Below are 24,815 nucleotides of genomic sequence, written 5' to 3' on the forward strand. Positions count from 1 at the left end.
AACAGGATAACAATAGTTGGAATGCTTGACAGCATTCCAACAATAATAAAAAGAGGAATAAAGAAGAGGATAACAATACGTGGAATGCTTAGCAGCATTCCAACAATAAGCCCGCAGGATTACAGTCAGTGTGCTTTGGCACAGGCAGTTCTACTGCCTTTGTGCCACAAAGCCACACTGAACTAAATGAGCTGAAAAACACTGAAATGCTCCGTAGAGCTGAAAGGAGCTGCAGAGTGGGTTTGTGAATCATATTATTTCACATTACAAATACATCAGATATAATAGTAAAACAGTTTACTTTGACTTTTATGTCTATTACACAATACTGACAAAGTCTCCAGAGGAAAGCTGAGCGATTACAGGATCATTTATTGTTTGTAATGTTGTAATGTGTAAAATGTTTTAGTAACGTCCTCGAGAACCCGGAGAAGCTGTGAGACTAAACTGTTTGACGTCTGGTTCTGGGCCCGGTCCGTCTTCACAGCCTGTTACTGTGACGAGCCTTTAAGCTGCAGAGACCACAGCTGGAATAAAGAGAGACGGTTTCAATCAGGCGACGGTGAAGCAGAAACACACACAAGCAGAGATGGATGGATGGAGGCGGAATGTGATAATGAATTCTCTGGTGGATCTGTTGTGAAACAGCATGCGGTTCTTTCTGAACCAACCCGAGACCGAGGAACTGTTCCCAATTACACGGAAGACTCACTTATGTCAACATAGGAGGGACGCGTCCCATTCAGCTCAGCGTCATACACTTAGAAATAAGGGTTCCAAACGGGTTCTTCCTGCAGGGCTGAGGTTCTACCAGAACCATTCGCTTCTGAAGAACCCTTTTTTAAGAAGAAGAGTTTTTCAAGGTTCTTTGTGAGACTAAGGGTTCCATTTAGAAACCAGTTTCATCCAAAGAACCCTTTTTGAGGGTAAAGAGGATTGAGCTGCACCACATCAGCCTCGGTTCTTTAGGGTTCTAGATAACATCCTTAAAAGGGTTCCCGGTAGAACCTCCTGGGTGGGTTCTCGATGAAACCCTTGGAATATAAAAGAGCTCTCGTTAGCACGCTTAGAAGGTGTAAATGTTGTGGATATAACCTCCAGAGAGGAAGAAGTAGACGTCACTCATTGGTTTGTGGACTCGTGTTTTGAAGCCTTGAGTTCGGCACTTTGGACGACGCCATCTTAGTTTTTTGCCACCAGACCTGACACAAGGGGGCGGAGCTAAGTTCAACCAAACGCTAAATACGTCGTTTTTTGACAACTAAAATGTTCCATTTAACGTTCATGAAGTGAAACAGACTGTAACATGGTTGTCGTGTAGTGAGACGAAAACACGGACAAACTCCCACAATGGACATCGCCGTGGTAACGACCTGTCAATCAAACGGTGGCCCCTTGGCCCCCTGAGATCCTGCTACGGCCCTGCTGTCTGTGACGGTTCTGACTCTGTTCCACAGTTTAGTATCAGGACTTGAACAAAGCTTTTTTCATGTTAGAAATCACATTAAATGGTAAAAAAGCAGCCGACCACTGTACCTTTGGGATCTCTCAGGTGTTTGATGGTAAAGGAAGCTTTTCATTGGAGCAGATGCATTTTAAACATCACGTGCATGGGTCTGAGGGCTCTGAGGCGGATTGAGCAACATGGGTTGGGTTCCTCCTTTGTTTGAATAAACAACAACAGAGATCCAGATCAGGTCTCCGCTGCAGTGATGCAACCCGACAAACTGTGAAGCCTTCTGATTTGTTTTGTATTTTGGAACAACACATCCGGTAAATAAACCTGCAGAAGTCACCGGAGTTTTGCACTAAATTTCACCTGCACGCGTCAGAGCGCGCACTCCTCTCGACCCTGCGCGTAAACACACGCGCACGTTTGCTGCTCTCTACCACACATTGAGCTTTCAGAGGCACCAGGAGAGGCTGCCAACACACACACACACACACACACACACTCACACACCGCCCGTTTCCTCGTACCTTGACGTGCGTAAATCATTCTTCATTCTGCGTCCTGACCGCCGGAGAGTTGAGACTTTCCCCGCAGCAGAGCGCGCTGAGCAGGTACAGTTCTTCTATTCCTGTTATTAACATCTGTAGAGGAGCGTTTGAGGACTGCTGTGTGTCGCATGTTGCTGGTGAAGGGATGGCGCACACACACACACTTTACTGCTTTTAAACACAGAAGAGACACAAAACACAGAAACAATGAAAACGGTTCAACGTTTGGCATCTTAACGAATGTTGTATCATTAACTGTTGTATTTATTAGAATACTACTGAGAATAATGACAAGTCATAGAATAAACTTTATTTAAAAAGAACAGAAAATAACAAACAATTAATTTCTGGAAGAAAATTTAAAAGAATAACATTAACAAAGTAACTTACGTCATCATACTTTATAGGTTTTTACATAAAAGCAGAGTTTCTCTGGTCCAGAATAACAACAAAGCAGCTTGACTATAAACCTCACATTATATATATATATATATATATATATATATATATATATATATATATATATCTTCCACTAATGTCCACAATGAGCTGTTTGGCATTAATTGTAAAGTTTTGAACTCTTTTCTCGTGTTTCCTGGAGATTATGTGTGATGTAACAGTGTTTGTGTGTGATGTTAGTGTGTTTGTGTGTGATGTTAGTGTGTTTGTGTGTGATGTTACAGTGTTTGTGTGATGTTACAGTGTTTGTGTGTGATGTTAGTGTGTTTGTGTGTGATGTTAGTGTGTTTGTGTGTGATGTTACAGTGTTTGTGTGATGTTACAGTGTTTGTGTGTGATGTTACGCTGTTTGTGTGATGTTACAGTGTTTGTGTGATGTTACAGTGTTTGTGTGATATTACAGTGTTTGTGTGTGATGTTAGTGTGTTTGTGTGTGATGTTACAGTGTTTGTGTGATGTTACAGTGTTTGTGTGTGATGTTACGCTGTTTGTGTGATGTTACAGTGTTTGTGTGATGTTACAGTGTTTGTGTGATATTACAGTGTTTGTGTGTGATGTTAGTGTGTTTGTGTGTGATGTTACAGTGTTTGTGTGATGTTACAGTGTTTGTGTGTGATGTTGCAGTGTTTGTGTGTGATGTTACAGTGTTTGTGTGATGTTACGGTGTTTGTGTGTGATGTTAGTGTTTGTGTGTGATGTTAGTGTTTGTGTGTGATGTTAGTGTTTGTGTGTGATGTTGCAGTGTTTGTGTGTGATGTTACAGTGTTTGTGTGTGATGTTACAGTGTTTGTGTGTGATGTTAGTGTTTGTGTGTGATGTTAGTGTTTGTGTGTGATGTTGCAGTGTTTGTGTGTGATGTTACAGTGTTTGTGTGTGATGTTACAGTGTTTGTGTGATGTTACAGTGTTTGTGTGTGATGTTACAGTGTTTGTGTGTGATGTTACAGTGTTTGTGTGTGATGTTGCAGTGTTTGTGTGTGATGTTACAGTGTTTGTGTGATGTTACAGTGTTTGTGTGTGATGTTAGTGTTTGTGTGTGATGTTAGTGTTTGTGTGTGATGTTAGTGTTTGTGTGTGATGTTAGTGTTTGTGTGTGATGTTGCAGTGTTTGTGTGTGATGTTACAGTGTTTGTGTGTGATGTTACAGTGTTTGTGTGTGATGTTAGTGTTTGTGTGTGATGTTGCAGTGTTTGTGTGTGATGTTAGTGTTTGTGTGTGATGTTAGTGTTTGTGTGTGATGTTAGTGTTTGTGTGTGATGTTAGTGTTTGTGTGTGATGTTAGTGTTTGTGTGTGATGTTGCAGTGTTTGTGTGTGATGTTACAGTGTTTGTGTGTGATGTTACAGTGTTTGTGTGTGATGTTACAGTGTTTGTGTGTGATGTTACAGTGTTTGTGTGTGATGTTATTGTTTGTGTGTGATGTTGCAGTGTTTGTGTGTGATGTTAGTGTTTGTGTGTGATGTTAGTGTTTGTGTGTGATGTTAGTGTTTGTGTGTGATGTTAGTGTTTGTGTGTGATGTTGCAGTGTTTGTGTGTGATGTTACAGTGTTTGTGTGATGTTAGTGTTTGTGTGATGTTACGGTGTTTGTGTTTTTGGTGCTTGTTTAGGTTCACAGTCGTGCTGTTAATGTTTTTAAAGATGTTTTTGGTGAAAGAGGAGTTGTAGTTTGAATATTTCCAGCTCCATGTTGGACTGTCGGTTGATTTAATGACTCACTGTTAATGTCATGGAGAATGTGAGTGAATGAATGCTGTTGGTGTGAAGGTCTATTGTTAACAACGTAAAACTTTGAGGAACTTGTTCTTGAGCAATTCAAATTTGTGCCACTTTATACTTCAAACTTCACCACATTCATCCGATTAGTTAATAAAAACAGTCCTCTGACTAACCCTATAAAAAATGAACATAGTTCAAATAACATGTTTGTGTGTTAATTCAGTAGTAATATAATTCATAAACAATTTCAATATTTTTCCAATTGTTTTGGTTCATTGACTTACATTGGTTAAGCTTAGCTTGTACCGATTTTAGGAATTGGATGAATGAAGCTTTTGAATAAATTACATCACAATTAAGCAGAAACACCAATAAGCTGGCGGATCATTTCTGTCGCATACATTTTTTAAATAATTCTGTGTAAACAACAAGATCTTTTACAGCGATTGTTTCATTGTTTATGTTGACATTTTCAGAATTAAAAAAAAACTTCATCAGCTCTCCTTCAGTCGTCGGACGGCTGGAGCGTAAAATTGCCTCGACGGCGTTCGATAAACGGAGGTTTTGTTTGCTTTCCTCAGTCGAGCGTTTTTGTAACAGCTCTCATAGTTGCGGTCGACCACGTCGTGAAGCACAACAAGTGATTTAGAGCCGAGAACATCGAGGGGCTGTGAGCGACTTCCAGCCCAACAACCCCTCTCTGTGCTGGCTTAGACATGGTGGCTCCACCCTGACCCCCACCCAACACACACACACACACACACACACACACAGACTGTGGCCCATGTCAACCCCTCAAATGACACACACACACATTCACAGCATAGTCAACCTCAATTTGTGCAAGCTGCTAGTGATCAGGAAACAAGGGGTTAAATGACTGTTTGTGCTGTTGTTGAGCAGAAAAATGTGGGTTTTACGTGTTAATTCAGAAGAAGTCTCTTTATGAATAGAAGCTTCTGTCGTGTCCAGTAATGTGTTTGCCGGGTGTGTCCGAGTGTGTGCGTGTGTGTGTTTCACCACCGTTCATAGCCAGCAGATTCTTGAGGACACGTTTTTTAAAGTTGCGTCTGTTTAGCGGAAAGATAAACATTTATTCAGGGTGAAAAGATCAACAGACTCTGTTAAAGCTGCATTCTCTCTAGTGACCACCAGGGGGCGACTCCTCTGGTTGTATAGAAGTCTATGAGAAAATGACTCTACTTCTCTCTTGATTTATTACCTCAGTAAACATTGTAAACATGAGTTTATGGTCTCAATCTCTAGTTTCAAGTCTTCTTCAATACAGCATGATGTTCATTTAGTAAATGATGGTCCATTTAGAGTCACACAGACCATAAAGCAGGGGATGCTTTAGGGGCGGGGCTACACAGTGATTGACAGGTCTCTACCAGAGACGTATACGGCGTCTCTACGTCACTCCTCCTCAGTCCAGATATGGTCACTTCCTGTTCACTGGTTGGAAAAATAAAACAAGCCGCAAACCACAAACCAACGAGTGACGTCACCGTGACTGCGTCCACTTCTTATAGACAGTCCATTGGTTTGTACGACGCGTCAAACTGTACGCAGAAGAGAAGCTAAAAGTGTTCAAACACGATAAATCGAGGCTGTTCTCACACAGCGTTCGTAGATATACCTACAAAAATGAGTGCGAAACATCTTGTAAACTGAAAAACGTCCTGGAAGACATTCATAGAATTGTTTTTACCTCTTCTCAAGTGACAGAAATAACTGTTGAGGGAAGAGAGAAGTTTAAACCAGACCTGACCAATCACAGCCTGATGTCGGAATTGTCAGTTTCATGAAAGTTACAAAAGTCGTCGTATGGTTGACGGTGAAAAGGTGTGTGAGCAGTTCTATCGAGGCCGGGACGGGGTTAGCTTAGCTTAGCATAAAGACTTGAAGCGGGGGGAAACTGCTAGCCTGGTTTCTAAAGCTCGCTAATTAACACGTTTCTTTTTTCTCTTTTTTCTTTCTTCACAAACATCAGTGTGCCCATCCGACAAGTACTTGTGCAGTGTTTATGCTAAGCTAAGCTAATCACCATCCACTGTATCTTTTTCCTTTAATTATACTTCTTCAGCTGCATTTTTTTGTTGTTTTTACTGAATCCATCTTGAATCTGAATAGAACCCTGAAGTTTAAAGTGTTTACCTGTCCCCCCCCCCCCCCCCCCCCCCCCCCGGTACCTTCAGATGAGGAATAAAGAGAGACAGTGAAACACACAGCGGCATGCTGGGATGAAGAACCAGATTAACTTTTAACTGTATGTCTCTTCTCAGGGTCAAGGCGGCGCTTAACAGAAAAAGTGTCGTAAATTACCCTCTTGCAGTCGGGGGAGGGACGGGAGAGAAGGGAGGCGGGGGGAGGAAGGAAGGGTGAAGGGTTACGGTTGATATTATCTGCTCTTTAAAGTGTCAGATATCCTGCAGAGGATGACTGGTGTCTTTGTGCCGTTCAAAGGTTTCATAATCAGGACGAATGTGAGCGAGTCTCTGAGGACGAACACGGAGGATTTATTACATTTTAGAGGTGAATCAGGTGAAGAAGAAGAGCAATGGTAGTCTTCTTCACTACAAAGGGAGATTACACAGCATCAGTTATCTTTATAAGACAGCTGCATTCTCTCAAGTTTGTACTGTACTTAAGTACAATTTTCCATTTGACGCTGCTTATTAATAATTCTACTCCACGACATCTCAAAAGGGAACTATTGTGATTTTTACTGCAGTAAAAATCTGAACACAAACTGTGTTGTTCTGGTTTAACAGTTTGAATGTGTTTCGTTTGATTCGGAGGTTTCACGTTGTGGTAAAGTTTTGGTTATTCATGGTTTTTCTCTGAAGATGCAGACAAATGATGTCGTCCTGTCAATAGTGGTGATTGGAGCCAAGCTAACTGTTTCCATCTGTGTCCAGTCTTTATGCTAAGCTAAGCTAACCAGAGTGGTCTTCTAGCTCTCCACCAGAATGTTGAACTGTTCCTTTAAGGTACGAGTCACCACAACGTACCCTCACACAACGATTCGTACGATATCTACGAAGGATTACTCCTCATCTTAGCGCGTTCTCCGAAGAAATAAACTTTATTCATACATTTCAAGATAAACTTCCTTCTTCACAGGAAACAACTTAGGTTTAGGAATAGATCGTAAAAAATACTTGAAAAAGATCGTGGTTTGCGTTGAAATAACTAGAGAAGTAGCGTTACTTAAGTACGTAAGTTACGTGACAAATAAACCGACGTTGAGACCGTTCTTTACACTTCCTGATTCATGATCACGTGGACGACATCCTGATTTTCTTTAACGTGATATTCTTTGTTAAGTTAAGCTATGAAACGTCTGCTTTTAAACTTTGGGTCGGTGAACTTTTATGGTTCAGAGCAGGTAGTCGAACACCTGTGAGATCAAAATAACTTCGGAGATTCAACCTATACGTACATACGGAGAGCTGAGGTCACGAGGGGGCGGGACAGGAAGTCTGCTGTTTCCTAGCAGTTCGTATGCAGCGTCCTGATTGGACGTCAGAGCCCTGGAGTCTCACCCCCCTCACAGAGCCTCCGGGCTCCTCACTGAGGACTCTTTGTAGCAGCCGTGGTGACGAGGTGGACCGGTGTGAACCCACCGGGGGGAAAACATTTGTGCATGTTTTGGTGAATATCCCGGGCTGTGTGTGTGTGTAAATACCACACCCATCACTTCCTACCCCACCCACACTCCAACACAAGCGTCGGAGTGTGGAGAGGTTGACTTTTCCAGAGCAGGTCGGCCGTTGCATCTGCGTGTTTCAGGTCTGAATATAGCACCTGCAGCACGTCAGTCTGAGCGGAAATAGACTTTAGTTCAGCTTCACTAAAATCCCCCAAAAAAAGAGGTCTGTGTTCGGACGGAGGGAGGAGATTTCTGTGCGCTTGAAGAATGGAACAGAACTTTCCTTTTATGGTTAATGCTTACACAGTAAGTTTGGATGTTTGGATGTGTGGTTGTGTGAGGTTCTGCTCCACAGTCAGAGTTTCACTACAGTAGATGGAGTTTGGAGAAACAGAGGAAGCGTTATCTCTGATCTCTTCAAAGACACCAGATTCACTGAAGCACTGATTCTACCGCTCAGAACAGCTGCTCTGCTGCTGCCTCGTCTGCTTCTGTGTTTGTGTTGTTGTGTGACTTTGTTTAAAACTTTGTTTCCAAAACTTCTTTTCTAAAGAGACCACACAAAAAAACAGACATTATCTATAACTTATGAGAAGAACTGATTCGTGTTTTAATGAAGGTCTGTGGACATTTTTACCAATATTTCCTCATCACCTTAAAATATCTTGAATGTGTAAACCAGACATTAAGAAGAGTTATACGTTTAGTAAAACCTTATCCTTGTACTTTAAAACAGAGAGCAGTAGAGCAGTAACTCTTCTGTTCTGAGAGGTAGAATCAGAGTCTGGTGTCTTTGAAGAGATCAGAGATAACAGCTTCAGTTCCCTGAGATAGTTCTGTTTCACATCAAGGTAAAGAGGTGAACATATTGTAAATATAGCGAACAACTAAACTAATATGAAGTATTTTAAGTCTCTCAAATGCGTCCAAAGCAGAACATTGCTTTGCTCCATCTACTGTAGTAATACTATGTAGAAGTACTTCGTACTGTGAACCTCTTATCTGTTGGACGGTGTCGGCCTGGTGACCTGAAATGTTCTCCAGAGGGAAGACGTCCGATAGATAGCAGCACGTTGAAGCTATTTACACCGTGAAGCTGTCGACCCAACCAGAACCAGAACAGGTCTGGATTGTTGTGTTTTCACCTCTTTGTGTTTATCTGCTTGTCGGATCGTCTTTGAAACGTCTGACCATTTCTAATATCCAATACTTTGGTTTATGACCAAGAACCTGAACCAGAACTAAAGACATTTAATCAGCCTCAGCTGGACTCTGTGTTTACTGATAATTAGCTATGTTAGCATGCTAACAGGCGATGCTAACAGGCTATGCCAACATGGTGAACAGATGTTTGGAAGCCTCTTTCTAGTTCGGTGATTTCAACCGTCGCTATCTTGTTTTTTGCAACCAGTGAACAGGAAGTGACCACATCTGGACTGAGGAGGAGTGACATAGAGACCTGTCAATCACTGTGTAGCCCCGCCCCTAAAGCATCCCCTGCTTTATGGTCTGTGTGACTCTAAATGGACCATCATTTACTAAATGAACATCATGCTGTATTGAAGAAGACTTGAAACTAGAGATTGAGACCATAAACTCATGTTTACAATGTTTACTGAGGTAATAAATCAAGAGAGAAGTAGAGTCATTTTCTCATAGACTTCTATACAACCAGAGGAGTCGCCCCCTGGTGGACATTAGAGAGAATGCAGCTTTAACACATGAAGCTTTGACTTCACTTTAAAGAACCAGAGGTTGTCTCCTGGGTGAACATGATTCACATGATACCTGCTAAACATCAGCGTGTTAGCATTGTCATTGTGAGCATGACGTCATGCTGACAGCCTCAAAGTGCAGCTAGCATAGCTTCAGAGCGCTAAATAGTGAACTTCACTGCAGTTAAAAAGCTCAACACTCACTCAGTGACAGCGAGGACGTACAGCGCACCAGAGAGCTGGAGATTGAACCTCCAACGCTGCGTTCAGCGGACGACCTGCAATACGTATAAAGAATAGTAAAATATTTCACAGAATCACTGATTAAATATTCTTTTATCTTTCAGAGTGTTTCTAAATGTTTGGAGGTTTCTGGTGTTGCTGCTTAATCGTCACAAATAGAAGCATCTCGCTGTACTTTTACACTACGCTGCGTTTCCTTCCTGACGTTCTCTCACATGTTAATACATATGTTGAACACATTAATGCATCAATAATTATATTGACAATATAATATATGTTATTATTTGCATGATGACTACTTTTGGTACTGACTCAGACGCTACATCCTCAGGACAATTTCTTACTTAATATACTTGTTTTAATGTAAATTTTCATATTTTCTAGTTTTACTGTTACGCACCAAATCACCGAGCCAAATTCCTTGTTTGTGTAACGTACTTAAAGCAATAAACTGTTTCTGATTGTGAATAAATATATCTTCATGCTGATACTTCTATACTTTACTTGAGACACCGAATGCAGGATTTGTACATGTAACACTGTAGTACAACTACTTCAACTGAAGTACAATGCTGCTGTTTTCTCTTTGTTACGGTCTGTTCATGTGGATCTGGTCTTCAGGTCTACCTGGATCGGGTATCTCCTTTCACAAAGCATGTATTTGACGTGTTATTGCTCACACTGTAATATATAAGTATAAGTGTTCCCTCGGGTCTCCGTCCGACTTTAAGGCTCTCGGTGTTTCACGGTCCGTTTAGTTCTCCTGCTGAAGGAGGCTGTGGGGGGGCCGGCCGCTCGCTCCCTCTGCAGCCTCCTCGTAAATATCTGTCGGCTTCAAGCCATCGGAGTCAGCCGGTGTTCCTGGGAAGAGAAGAGGCCGAGGTCTCACAGGACGGATTCCATTGTATTCTTCTGAAGAATCAAACATATACAGTTGCAAACAGAAGTGGAAGACGTGTTCAGGTCCCCGCCGGCGCCAGAGCTTTATGTGTTAAAGGGGGCGTTAATAAGAAAATAGATTTTCATGAGTTACTTTACAAGAAGCTTCTCGTTTCGTCAATAAAAGCAGATATGGCACAGAGTGCATTCAGTATAACTGTAGCTTTTAAATGGATTTATCCAAAGAATATTCAACAAAACAACGTTCAGCACCGGACAGCGCCCCCATGGAGCCACGATCAATAACAACGTGATGCAAACAAAATGAGACGAAAAAGAAAAAGAGCATTTATTCCATATGAATAATGAGGAAAGGAAATCACGACTCTTCACAGGTAGGGACGAGTATCGTTAGGACGAATACTCTTATTGATCCTCTCATCGGCTCTTTTTGATTATTTTGTGAGAAAAAAAGACAATTAATTCAGAAAATAATTCATATTTCGTTATTATACTTGTATGTAAACAAACAGTCTTTCTTGAGTTTCAAACTCGTTGAAACACATTCTCATCTCATCAATGATCGAAGTGATTATCCTTCATTGATGATCCGGTTCTTCTGATCAAACTCCGAACTACACTGCAGAACCAACAAAGCAGCGAGAGCAGAACCGCTAACTCTGGACCGCGTTGATACTCCGGGTCTCTTTTAGAACCGACTCCTGTTTAGAACAACGTTTTGGGGGGGCGTCCCAATCCACAGGGCAGCTAGCACGGTGTAATGAATGTCCTTTGGAAGGAGACAGGTCTGTTTCATTGACACATATGATGAGTTACACTTCACTAGAACCGGCGATGCACACAAACACTCACTCTGTCATGACTTCAAAGGAGCGTGACGACGTCTGCAACATATCCTGGAAGAGGAAGAGGTGCAGCTGTGTGTCGGGTACTCAGCAGGACCTGCATGAATAAATCAGACTGTCAGAGAGGGAAGAGAGCGGCTGAACACATTTAAGAGAGAAATAAATCCAGACTGAAGGTAACCGAGCCTTTAGACATCTCAACTCATAGTAAAGTGTTTATTATTTGGAGACGAGGTGAAAGGTCGTTTAAACACGGTTCTAATGGAGTCACTGGAGAGACTAAATAAAAGAGAACAACCAAACAAGGCCTGGAAACGTTCAGTGAGGGAGACAGCTGTTGGTCTTTGTGATGTTTTAACTCCAGAGGTTTGTGAGATGTTTCGTGCTGGAGGTCCGGTATTAGTGTGAGAAACCCCGTGAAGGAACCAGTTTATTTTACCTCGGCGTCGGGCCGGTTTTGTTTTGTTTGACTCTGTGAAAACACATTCACGTATTTGTTATTCGTTTTTTTGCCCCCCAAAAAATGTCACAATAGCTGAAAGTTTTGCCAAAAAATGTGGACTTTTTTATTTTTTGTAGATACCAGCCCAGTGTCACAGCAGGCTGTGGAACACCACGTGCAATATATTGTGTGTTTGTACACAAAGTCGATTCGGATGCTTTTTGGTGGAGGACACACAAGTGAACTGCTTCCACGTGACGTAGTTTAAAATATAGAAAAACAAGCTCTGGGGGTGGAGGTGGTCTTCTAACAAACACAGGACCTTCTACCACGAGACCGGTGTTTGCCAGCGTGTTGTGGTTTTGTTGTCGTGGTTCTGTTGTTGTAGTTTTGTTGTTGTAGTTTTGTTGTTCTGTTGTTGTTGTTTTGTTGTTGTGGTTCTGTTGTTGTGGTTCTGTTGTTGTGGTTCTGTTGTTGTAGTTGTGTTGTTGTGGTTTTGTTGTTGTAGTTGTGTTGTTGTGGTTCTGTTGTTGTAGTTTTGTTGTTGTGGTTCTGTTGTTGTGGTTCTGTTGTTGTGGTTCTGTTGTTGTAGTTTTGTTGTTGTGGTTCTGTTGTTGTGGTTCTGTTGTTGTGGTTCTGTTGTTGTGGTTCTGTTGTTGTAGTTTTGTTGTTGTGGTTCTGTTGTTGTGGTTCTGTTGTTGTAGTTGTGTTGTTGTGGTTTTGTTGTTGTAGTTGTGTTGTTGTGGTTCTGTTGTTGTAGTTTTGTTGTTGTGGTTCTGTTGTTGTGGTTCTGTTGTTGTGGTTCTGTTGTTGTAGTTGTGTTGTTGTGGTTCTGTTGTTGTGGTTCTGTTGTTGTGGTTCTGTTGTTGTAGTTTTGTTGTTGTGGTTCTGTTGTTGTGGTTCTGTTGTTGTGGTTCTGTTGTTGTAGTTCTGTTGTTGTGGTTCTGTTGTTGTGGTTCTGTTGTTGTAGTTGTGTTGTTGTGGTTTTGTTGCCTAAATCCAAATTAGGTTTTATAATTTCATGTCGGCATGTTTAATAGGCATCACATTACAGTGTCGGCCTCATGGTGCCGCTAGAGGAAAAGTCAGAGGTTCATCAAAGTCAGTCGGATTCATCCTCTGAGGAACATGAATATTATTTTTTATTATCATCAGAATCCATCCAAGAGTTGTGGCGATATTTCAGTCTGGACCAAAGTGTTTGAGCGAGTATTCATCATAATCCTGTTGGCCGATTATCATAATAGAAATATGTTTTTTCATTTTTTAATCATTATTTATCAGCTGACCTTTCAAAATAAATGTCCCTCCCACAGTATTGATGAGTGTATGAGTGCATGTGTTTGTGTTGGCCTGTTCACAGTAACAACCCGTCACTGGGCTCCAGAGACTGGGAGGAGTCCCACAGTTCCTACTGAGACAAGCTCTTCTTCATTTTCTCTTTTACTGCAAGTCTGTAGATCTGAATACGAGATACTACAGTAAGTATCAGAGGTGGAATGTAACTAAGTACATTTACTCTAGTACTGTTCTTAACTACTAATTTGTTGTACTACCTAATACTTCTACTCCGCTATATTTATGTGACAACTTTAATTAATCTACAAGTTACGATTTCTGATAACAAAACATGAAAAGTTAATAAAATCTGATGTTTTGTTATAAATGAAACTCTCCAACAGTTTATACAAGAACAAATGAAATGCTTCGTTTAACTTATTTTTAAAGATTTGCTGCCTTTCCTTTGGACAATGTAAATAATGCCAATGTATCAGTAATAATGTTAATATATCAGTAATACTGTTAATGTATCAGTGATAATGTTAATATATCAGTAATAATGTTAATGTATCAGTAATAATGTTAATGTATCAGTAATACTATTAATGTATCAGTAATAATGTTAATGTATCAGTAATAATGTTAATGTATCAGTAATAATGTTAATGTATCAGTAATACTGTTAATGTATCAGTAATAATGTTAATATATCAGTAATAATGTTAATGTATCAGTAATAATGTTAATGTATCAGTAATACTGTTAATGTATCAGTAATAATGTTAATATAGCAGTAATACTGTTAATGTATCAGTAATAATGTTAATGTATCAGTAATAATGTTAATGTATCAGTAATAATGTTAACAATTTTAATGTATTACATATACTGTTACAAATACAGTGTGGTAATAGTTCTTTAGCTTGAAAAGAGTATTTTTACTATGTGGTATCAGCACTTTTACTGTAGTAAAGGATCTAAATATTTCCTTAACATGTGACATCACTAACAGCTGGAGTCATGAAGTATTTAACCCTTTGTTTCCTCCAGAGAGACTCACATGAGGTTTTCTCTGGAGACTCAAACTGTTACAGCTTCTTAGGTCTCATGTGTCCTCACACCTGTCTGTCCATGAGGGGACCGTCAACATGTTTGAGGACAAATAGGTGACGTACACACGTACACACGTACACACGTACACACACACACACACCTCCTCAGTCCTCCCTCCTTTCAGACAGGAAGGGGTAATAAGTGTGTGTGTGTGTGTGTGTGTGTGTGTGTGTGTGTGTGTGTGTGTGTGTGTGTGTGTGTGTGCGCTGCAGAGTTATTCTGCTGACTGCAGGAGCTCCACCTGGCAGAGGAGGCCGGTGCATCAGCAGTATGGGACTGAGTGTATGAAGACAAGGGGGGATCAATCCGAATGACTACCTCCTCACACACACACACACACACACACACACACACACACACACACACACACACTCACTCACTCACTCACTCTCTGCAGCCCATCCTCTACACACTCACCACAGAGGGATTCACTAGTTCACTACCACAGGGATGTGTTTTATGGAGGACCAAGGCTGTCAATATTTAACTGAAGTCACTGAATCAAGTTGAAATTTCATTTTTTTATTTAAATTTTGTTTAAATTTAAATAAAAAAAAATCTCATTTTACTCCGTTGCAACAACATACTTCCTGTTTACATCCCCCAAATATCCCAAATCATGGGAGCTGTAGTTCCACAACGTAAGGCAGTAAGGCACTTTATTTTAAAGGTAACTATGTAATTTGGTACTATTTCTTTGAAAAAAATATCCATTTAAACCAAAGGAAATGTGTATTAGTTATACAATTTATAATTAGAAACTTTATTCTCAATAAATGTAGAATTGTTTGCTTGCTTGCAGACTTTATTTGTAATTGATTTAAAGTGCACGCACTAAACAGTGTTTTCTATAATAATAATGATAATAATACATTTATTTTGTCATCGGTCCTCTACATGGTAAAAACAGAACCAGTAAAAGCAATATCATAAAAATCAACAAAGCAAATAAACAACATTATAACAGTAAAATAAACAACATTACATGCAGGAATCTTCAGGAACATTATTATGAAATGATGAATTAACTTTCTCATTTAAATATCGGCACCTCTGGACTTCCGTAGCTTATCTGTGCGTTTCTTTTGAGGCTTGAGTGAGTGTGTGTGTGTGTGTGTGTGTGTGTGTGTGTGTGTGTGTGTGTGTGTGTGTGTGTGTGTGTGTGTGTGTGTGTGTGAATGAAGCCTGAGGTGTGAGCGTGACGCTGCACTGTGGCAGAAGTTGTGGACTGTCAGTGTCACCGGGACATGTTGGATGACGGGGGAACATTCACCGCACAGTATTTACAGTACGTACTGTATATTCCTACATGTGTGTTTTATCCAGAGTGTGTGTGTGTGTGTGTGTGTGTGTGTGTGTGTGTGTGCCGTCCTCTGTAGCGTTGAAGCTTCTCCCGGGACGTCCTGCTTTGGGGCATCGAGGACGAATCAAAGTGATCTTTACAACATGCAGAGTTTTTGGTATTTGGAGAGGTTTTTTTAGAATGTGTGTGTTTGTGCTGCAGAGAGAGAGAACAGCACTGCAGAGAGAAACACTGCACAGCAGCCTGAATGCAGACGATGCTCGTATATATGAATAACTTTCCTTTTCTCTCTGTGATGCACCAACTACAATAAATCCTCTTCCTCTTACTGTACATACTGTATCCCCCCCCCCCTCCTCCTCTTCTTCTCTGCAGTGATCGGACCGACGGTGTGGTGAGAGAAGATGATTCCCGTGCTGATCTGTGCGTTGATCTCATTGAGCGTAGCAGCCAATGATTTAGACATTCTGTACCCTGAACTGGAGCACTCGAGGACCATCTATGTCACAGGTGAGAGGGGGGGGGGGACTAAATGTCATGCAGAGGCCTCTTCCAGCCTCTTACAGCCTCTTCCAGCCTCTTACAGCCTCTTTTCTCCTGAGTTTTGTTCACGGCACTTTGTTAGCGCTCTGCAGCGTCGTTAGCTTCCTCGGTTTATCAGTTGGTTCTGCTGCAGAGATAGCTCTGCTATGTGGGGATCCTCAGCTCACAGAGATAAAGAGTTGTCTCTTCACTGACGGATGAACAACTTTGTGTCAAGATTTCAAACACAGCCGAGGCTCCAAGAATATGTTTATAATGGATCTGAGGAGCTGAGGTCGCCTTTAAGGTAACGCTTCAATAAAGACGGGACGTCTGCTGGGATGTTGCATAATGTTATGATACAGAAATAAAAACTCACAACTTATTTATATAATGACCATAAACAATAAACAAACTAATAACTAAACTAATAACTTTAAGACTAGTGACTAAACAGTTGACTAAATTGATTAGCCGAATTGAAAACAAGAAGTAACTAAATAGTAATATAATGTAACATTTAAAACTAATAACTAACAAACAAGTAACACTAACATTACTTAATAACATAACCATAACTAACTAACTAGTAACAAAAAACTAAGTTATAACTACCCAATTATTAACCAATGACAGACTAAGTAATACATAATTAATAAACAAGTAACTATTAACTATCTAACACAACAATATCTAACTAACTAGTAACTAAAAATGAATAAATACATACCTAACTAGGCAGTTAGTAACTTACACATAATAATAAAAACACTGAATGCAATTTAACCAATAACTAATTATAGTAAAATAAATAATCAAAAACTCATCTCTCACAACTAACAAACTCAAACTAACTAGGCTATTAACTAACCCACTAACTAATAATATAATGAATAATAAAAAACTAACCACTAACTAACTAATGTAACCTAACGACATGAAACAAACCGTTTAACAGCACAGAGGATCAATGAGCCGTCAGCTGTCTGATCAGTTCTATGGATGAAACACGTGTGTGTGTGTGTGTGTGTGTGTGTGTGTGTGTGTGTGTGTGTGTGTGTGTGTGTGTGTGTGTGTGTGTGTGTGTGTGTGTGTGCGTGCGTGTGTGTGCTTACACAGCAGACAAAGTGAAACACTGCGGTGGTTAAACAGCCAATCAGAACCCTCGGTTAGTGACGAGGCTGAAGGTCACAGCAGAGGAATCACGCTAATGTTGTGTTCAGGAACAGTTTGTATATTCAGGTTTACACTCAAACGCATCACTTTGGACTCAAACAGGACATTATTATTATTATTATTATTATTATGGGATATTATTATTAACTGTCCCAGTTATCGGTTTAATGCACCTTGAAAAGGCTCCACAGAACTGATGGCTGTTAAAGGAGGAGTTCACTTTATTTTCAGATATTGAGGAAAGAAGATGGATCAATCTAACTTCTTTGCAGGAACTAGTCAGGACGTGTTTAGCCTAGCTTAGCATAAAGACTGGAAGCGAATTGAAACAGCTAGCCTAGCTTTATCAGCCTCACAACACCTCTAAAGCTGTTGTATCTTAACAACTATTGGATGGATTGTGATGAAATATGTGTTTTAACATTCACCTTCCTCTCAAGATGAACAATAAAAACTTTATTGATCCTTTTAATCTAACGCCGTCATCAGGTTTACATTTTAACGTGACCAGTACTTAAGCTTCTGACCAGATATCTACAGAAATACATTCCAATCAGCCTCACCTCAACTTTGTGTACCGCTAATTTTGCTAGCTTTAGCATGCTAACACGCTAAACTAAGATGGTGATCATAGTAAACGTTGCACCTTCTAAACATCAGCATGGCAGCACCGTCAACGTGGGCATGTAACGGAGCCACTAACATGAATTAAGATTCTTTTTAAACAGAGCCAGGCTAGCAGTTTCCCCCTGCTTCCAGTGTTTATGCTAAGCTAGGCTAACCTTGTTGCAGAGAACGGTCCCCGACTCTCGGTGGCGGCGGAACAGTTGAAGGTCGTGTCGAGGCGAGGAGGGAACGCTACGCTGCCATGCAAGATCCGAATGGACCAATCCCTGACGCCCAGCCAGAAGATGAGGATCAAATGGACCAAGCTGACGTCAGACTACCTGAAAGAGGTCAATACATGTTTTATATATTACGGCTTATCTGTGTTTCTAGATGTTTTGTTTTGTTACAATGTGCAGCATTTCCGTAACATCACGTGTGATAATGAATTAACGCTTTTAATCACTTATTTTTAAGAAGTGGGATTTCTTTGTATGTTGTGCTCTGTTAGCATGCGCAGGAGGAGGCCCAGAATGCAAATGTGTAGAGAATAAAAGTGTTTTTATCTTTTTGAACTGATCAACATTTGGTGACAGAAACGTGCCGAAAAACGTAAACATGGGTGTGAAGGTTTCAAAATATAAAAAAAATAAAAGAGATTTTGTTAATTACAGTTTTTTTTTGTAAAAATTAAACAAACAAGAGTCAATGAGGCAGATTTTGTCTACTTTGGACAGAGCCTAGCTAACTGTTCCACCTGTTTCCATCTTTATGCTAAGCTAAGCTAGCTGGCTGCATGCTTTAGCCTTTTATTTAACAGACAGATATCAGAGTAGTGTCAATATTCTCATCTAAGTCCCCACCAGAAGGTGAACAAACATATTTTCCAACTATCGCAAATATCTAAACTTTTGCTTTAAAGGGGCCGGTTTGTAGGATGTAGTGACATCTAGTGGTTTGGTTGCAAATTGCATCCAACTGAACACGTCTCCATCACTCCGACCTGTTCAGGACTGCAGTTATCCCCGAAACCATGAACCAGGAAGTAAAAGTAACGACATAACAAACTTTTTATAAACCTTTCCTGTTAGTAGTTTGAGTAGTTTCCTGTGAAGACGAAAGTTTATTAAAAAAAAATAATATGCACGTACGAATGTAAAAGTGTTTTTCTGCTAATAGATCCGTGAAATGCTACACACTGCTTTAAACTCTGAGGATGGGGTTTGTGTGTTCTGTAACATGAAGCAATGAAACATTATTATTGTGCTGTTCTACGATCATAATAAACGTCAATAACACAAACAGAACATCTGTCTGTCTCGTTCTAGGTGGATGTATTCGTCGCCATGGATTACCACAAAAGGAGTTACGGCAGCTTCCACGGACGCGTCCACCTGCAGGGCTCCTCCCCCATGGACGCCTCGCTGGTCATCACGGAGCTTGCCCTGGAGGATTATGGGAGATACAAGTGTGAAGTCATCGATGGGCTGGAAGACGGAACAGTGGTGGTGTCCCTCGACCTGGAAGGTGAACCGACTCTTGGAAATAATGAAATGTTTATATGAATGTCATTGTTCCGTAAGAGGCTGACTCAATTTAGCAGCGCGAGCGCCGACTGCTCGGGAGGGAAAGTCAGCAGAGTGTTCATCAGTGTCAGCTTCATCTGTTTGAGACGTCAGCCTGAAGCCAGCAGAGAGACAGCTGTGCTTACACAGCGAGACGTGCTTTCAGTCATTAGGTTAAACAACAGGATCCAATCCGAACCCCAAAGAACACGGTTTGACCCGCTGACTCCCTCCCGTAGGTGTCGTCTTCCCCTACTTCCCCCGCCTGGGTCGCTACAACCTCAACTTCTATGACGGCGAGCGGGCGTGTCGCGACCAGGACGCCGTCGTGGCCTCCTTCGACCAGCTGCACGAGGCGTGGCGAGGGAAGCTGGACTGGTGCAACGCCGGCTGGCTGAGCGACGGCTCGGTCCAGTACCCCATCACCAACCCCCGAGAACCCTGCGGAGGCAAGAACATGCTGCCGGGCGTCCGCAACTACGGCCTGAGAGACAAAGAGAAGAACCACTACGACGTGTTCTGCTTCACCTCCCACTACCAAGGTGTGTGTGCGTGTGTGTGTGTGTGTGTGTGTGTGTGTGTGTGTGTGTGTGTTTACCTTTAATTAACCAGGTTGCCCCAAAAGACAATTGTCCAATGAAATACAGCAAAGTCTGGCTCATTTTACAGTGTGTTGGATCTGGTGACATCTAGTGGTGAGGCTGCAGATTGCAGCCAACTGAAACTGCAGTGTTTGGTTTGTTTGGTTTGGTTTGTTTGGTTTGGTTTGTTTGTCCATTTTCTGCTTTTGAAGAAACAACTTATTCTAAGGTGACAGAAAAATAAAATGATTCTTGTTTCGAGGTGATTATACACAAAAAAATTATTTTTTAATATTACGTTCCATTTCTGCCAATAGACCCTAAACCTTTGGAGGTCCCCAAAGATAATATTTCTTGAATCTTTTTGCAAATAACTGATGAAAGCTTATTGCTGTAATAAACCCTGCAGCCTTCAGCACATGTTGTGTTTTCACGTCTTTGTGCTCATCGTTCTTCGTCTTCCTGTCGTCTCAGGTCGGTTCTACTACCTGATCCACCCGTCTAAGCTGACCTACGACGAGGCGGTCGGGGCGTGCCAACAGGACGGCGCTCGGATCGCCAAGGTCGGCCAGATGTACGCCGCCTGGAAGCTGCTGGCCTACGACCGCTGCGACGCCGGCTGGTTGGCCGACGGCAGCGTCCGTTACCCCGTGTCCCGCCCCCGCCGGCGCTGCAGCCCCACGGAGGCCGCCGTCAGGTTCAGCGGCTTCCCCGACAAAAAGCACAAGCTGTACGGAGTGTACTGCTTCAAGGGCCACAACTGAGCCGCACACACACACACACACACATCGGCATGCACACACACACACACACACACACACACACATTCATACACTAGTGGACACACAAGTGGACAAAGAGACGTGAACAAACACATTCAAACTGTGATGCTTTATCTACATGGAAACCTTAAGACGTTATTGTTAGCTGATACTCTCTGAAGGATAGTTTACACATATTTAAGGTTGATATTATTTAATCAATGCCTTTGGAGGAGGGGGGGGGGGGGCGTACTGTCATATGTCAGATGAGCAGAAACGACTGAACTGAGAATAGTTTCCCGCGGTCGGACGGATACTTTGGGCACTTATCTTGTTTTGTTCGAGGAGAAAGAGAGAGATCATGTGACTTGTGATGTCATCAGGTAGGAACACAAAGTCTCGCACGACTTAACCGATGTTCACCGACCGTACGAGACAAAAGGTGCTACGACCGGTACTTTGTACTTCATCAGTATTTTATGTTTTTGTACGAATGTGTTCGGACCAAACATCTCCACCACAATGAATACGGGGAAGAAAAATACAACATTGTTTATGTTTTCTAAGTAGAATGTTATTATCTAGAAATGTACTTCTGTTTACGACTGTTTTCTTTTATATACTGTAGAAATATTTACATTCTTTTTTTTGTCTTATTGGCCAAACTATCCAAGTCTCTTTGGTTTACATAAAGCGGAACAAATGCAAAAACTCCACAACACAAAAAGAAGAAAAAGAAGATTTGATCTTTGCACTGAACATGTAGACGAGTAGTCGACCGCGTGCAGCAACAGAAAATGCCTGGCATGAATAGGAACAGTCGATGTTTCTCTCTGTTCTTAGACTTCAGAGCATGTTTAGCTTCTACAAGCACAAAGCAGCTATCAGTGTAGATCTACACTCACTATATCTATCTATGGATAGATCTATAGATATAGATAGATATCTATCCATCTATAGATATCTATCTATCTAGCACCTTGATAAACGGCTATTTTTGATACGAATACTGTAGTTTCTTATAGTGAAAGATTAGAGCCGAGGCGAGCCGACCGTCGTGACCTCAAACCTCCGTACTGAACTCCACAGATCTGTCTCAAAGAAAGTTCAAACTTGATCACCGGTTATCGTTGAACCGGGTCTAAAAACAAACATTTAAGTCCACATTTATCACAGACTTTTCCTGTGGAAGTTCTGGATTTTGCAAACATCAGATGAGTTTTATTTTCTTCAACAAAATCTTTGTTGACGACCTTTTTTTTCTGTAAACGAGACAAATTAGAAGGACATTCAGAGAGCGCAGACGTTCGCCAAAGTGAAGAATAAGTTGTGTATCTGCGCTGCGATTCGGGTTCTTGCTCGGTTTGGTGCTCCACCCTTCAACCGAGTTTCATGAACAGCGGGCTGGTGGGTTTGAGCTCTGATGTTATCAGAAGCTTTGTCTGAAGCTAAAGAAGTGACGAGCTAAACACAGAGAAAGCGACAGCTGCAGCCTCGTGGTTCAGACAGGAAGTGAATTCTCTGCCTTGTATAATTTGTGTGAATTTGACAGCTGGACTGTTTGTGTTTTAATCGCCAACCAAACAACCAAATGTACCAACTTTAGAGACCAGAACACGTTTTTAGCTCAAGTTGAAGCATTTTGCATTCATTTCCGCCGCCAACTTGCATTTCGTCCAATCTTTCCATCGACTTCATTCGTAACTGCGCCGTCTCTAAATTTAGCCCGACGTGCTCTCTGAACAGCATTCGTAGCTATTCCTGCAAAAAATAATGCGGCGTAATTTGTAGATATCGCACAAATTATTTTGTATGTTATCTACGTGATCTTGAACTTTTATCCATTAGACCGCTGTTTGCTTCTGCTTACTTCAGTAACGGCTCTTCAGTAGTTATTTTAACCCAAAGAAAGATCTCTTCCAAAACCTAACCAAGTAGTTTTGTTGGCTAAACCTAACTTAGTTGTTTCCTTTGTAGACTGTATTCATGTAAAGAGCAGAAATTGACACGTGTTGTGCACAAAAAATGAGGAATAACTTTACGCAAAATATCACATGAACCGTTGAACACAAGATAAGACGATAGAAAATGTAAAAGGCATGAGACTAAAACTTTTACTGACACAGTAAACGACTGTGAGACGATGACTTCTTCTGGATAACATGCGAGAGAACCACAGATTTTCCGCTTCGTAAGATTAGGAAACACTTTGTAACCGAATCACGGAGTAACGTACGAATCGCTGAGGTCACACATGGGACTCAGCCAGTCCTGATCCAGAGGCTCTGCAGAGACTCCGAACCGAGACAGAAACACAACACATTCACCAAAAACCAATCACTGCTGCATGGAGGCACTCAGGGCTTCTTCCATGTAAGGCTTTCAGAGGGTAAACGGTGCACATTGACCAAGTGTTAGCTCACCGTACGCCGGCCCAGCTGGCCCCCAGACTCTGGTTTAGGTCATCCACTCGGGCCTCGGCGTAGAGTCGGCTTTGCTTGGCTCCGCTGAACAATCAGCCACACTTATCGCTGAAGACCTGCTGGACAGACTCGATAAAACATCTCTCACTGTGGGAAACGAAGTGTTGATTTTACAGAAGAGTCTCCTGCAGGATTAGCAAAACTACACCATTTGTTTCCTTTTTAACTTGTGTTTCTTTGTCAGTTCTTGTAAACAGTTTGCAGACGATGTTAAGTGTGAGTTTGTTAAAGGGATCGTTTGACATTTTGGGAAATACAACCTCACAGCTGGTAACTTCATGTTTAAACCACGAGGTCATCGCTTCCTGTTCTCTGGAGAGAAGCTGAAACAGTGAAAGATTGGTGGTAAAAGTCCATTGAGCCACGTTGGAGATTTCAACGTCCAAAGCCAAGAAAACTGTGGTGCAAATTTAAGGATGTAGGTTTCAAAGAGTGAAACATAAATAAGCTGCAAGTTGGAAGTGATTTCAACATATTGACACAAAAAAGACGCATTTGACTGAAGTCTCCTTCATGTGTCACATTTAGAGGATGTTGAGCTGGAGAACTTAGATTTCTGTTTGTGTCCAGATAAAAGAAATAGTTCATTCATATAACTAAAAGATTGACTGACACCACTTTCATATCTCTCTGTTAAATATAAGACTTCAGCCGATTAGCTTAGCTTAGCATAAAGACACAGCTAGCATAGCTCTTTTAAACTAAATCCACAATCAATCAGCTCTAAAGTAACTCATTTGTTTTACGGACTGAAGAAACGAGATGTGACACGTTGATCAGTGAGCTTTATAGCTGCTGGTAGGCGTGTTTTTTATTTTTAAATGTTAGGCTAGCTGTTTCCCCCTGCTTCCAGTATCTATGCTAAGCTAAACTGACTGCCTGCTGGCTCAAGCTGCATATTAAGCGCTAACACTTCATTTCCCAAAATGTGAAACTATTCCTTATAAAACTAAAGAAACCTCACATCTGTTGCCTTTTATTTCATGTATAATCTGACCGACTTTGCTCGTCTTGTTCATAACTGCAGCGTTCAGAGGAAACCTTTGGGACAATAAAACAGTTCATAAACCTGGACTCTGCGTCTCATTGACTTCTTGTATTATCCACAAAATACATCACGGCAACCTACGAGCAATCACGCTTTAGTTCAGCTAAAGAGAAGCCGGCAGAGTTCAGGGTGGAGTTGAACTACAGAGCGGATCAGGTGGAGTTCCTGAGTGATGCAGTAATGTTTCCAGAGGGGGAATAATACATTTCATGTTTTCCTTTGCAGAAACACCGAGGCCATTCATGGTGCTGCTTTCGGGGGATTTTGTAACTGAAATACAGCAAAAAAAAAACACACACGATGCTGTTTTTAGGACCTGAGTGACGGCGTGCTGGTGACGTGTTGCTTCTTATGTTGACTCATATTCCACCAAATCTAATCTATTGGTTTTGTGTACATGG

General features: G+C 41.3%; 1 protein-coding gene across 1 annotated transcript; it reads left to right on the top strand.

The window, feature by feature from the left end:
• The first annotated feature begins 1,927 nt into the window (after positions 1 to 1,927).
• hapln1b (hyaluronan and proteoglycan link protein 1b) lies at positions 1,928 to 21,001 on the top strand. Its single transcript, XM_079179457.1, has 6 exons — positions 1,928 to 2,064; positions 16,048 to 16,182; positions 18,163 to 18,326; positions 19,305 to 19,503; positions 19,781 to 20,083; positions 20,597 to 21,001. Exons 2-6 carry the CDS (start codon positions 16,077 to 16,079, stop codon positions 20,884 to 20,886), a joined length of 1,062 nt encoding a protein of 353 aa, XP_079035583.1. The 5' UTR covers positions 1,928 to 2,064; positions 16,048 to 16,076; the 3' UTR covers positions 20,887 to 21,001.
• Positions 21,002 to 24,815: the final 3,814 nt, after the last annotated feature.

The sequence above is a fragment of the Pholis gunnellus genome (genome assembly GCF_910591455.1).
Source record: "Pholis gunnellus genome assembly, chromosome: 18".
Classification (NCBI taxonomy): Eukaryota; Metazoa; Chordata; class Actinopteri; order Perciformes; family Pholidae; genus Pholis; species Pholis gunnellus.

Coding starts and splice junctions, on each gene's coding strand:
- hapln1b (XM_079179457.1), top strand. CDS start 16,077: ATGATTCCCGTGCTGATCTGTGCGTTGATCTCATTGAGCGTAGCAGCC. Junction 16,183..18,162: donor GAGGACCATCTATGTCACAG/GTGAGAGGGGGG, acceptor ACCTTGTTGCAG/AGAACGGTCCCCGACTCTCG. Junction 20,084..20,596: donor CTTCACCTCCCACTACCAAG/GTGTGTGTGCGT, acceptor CTGTCGTCTCAG/GTCGGTTCTACTACCTGATC.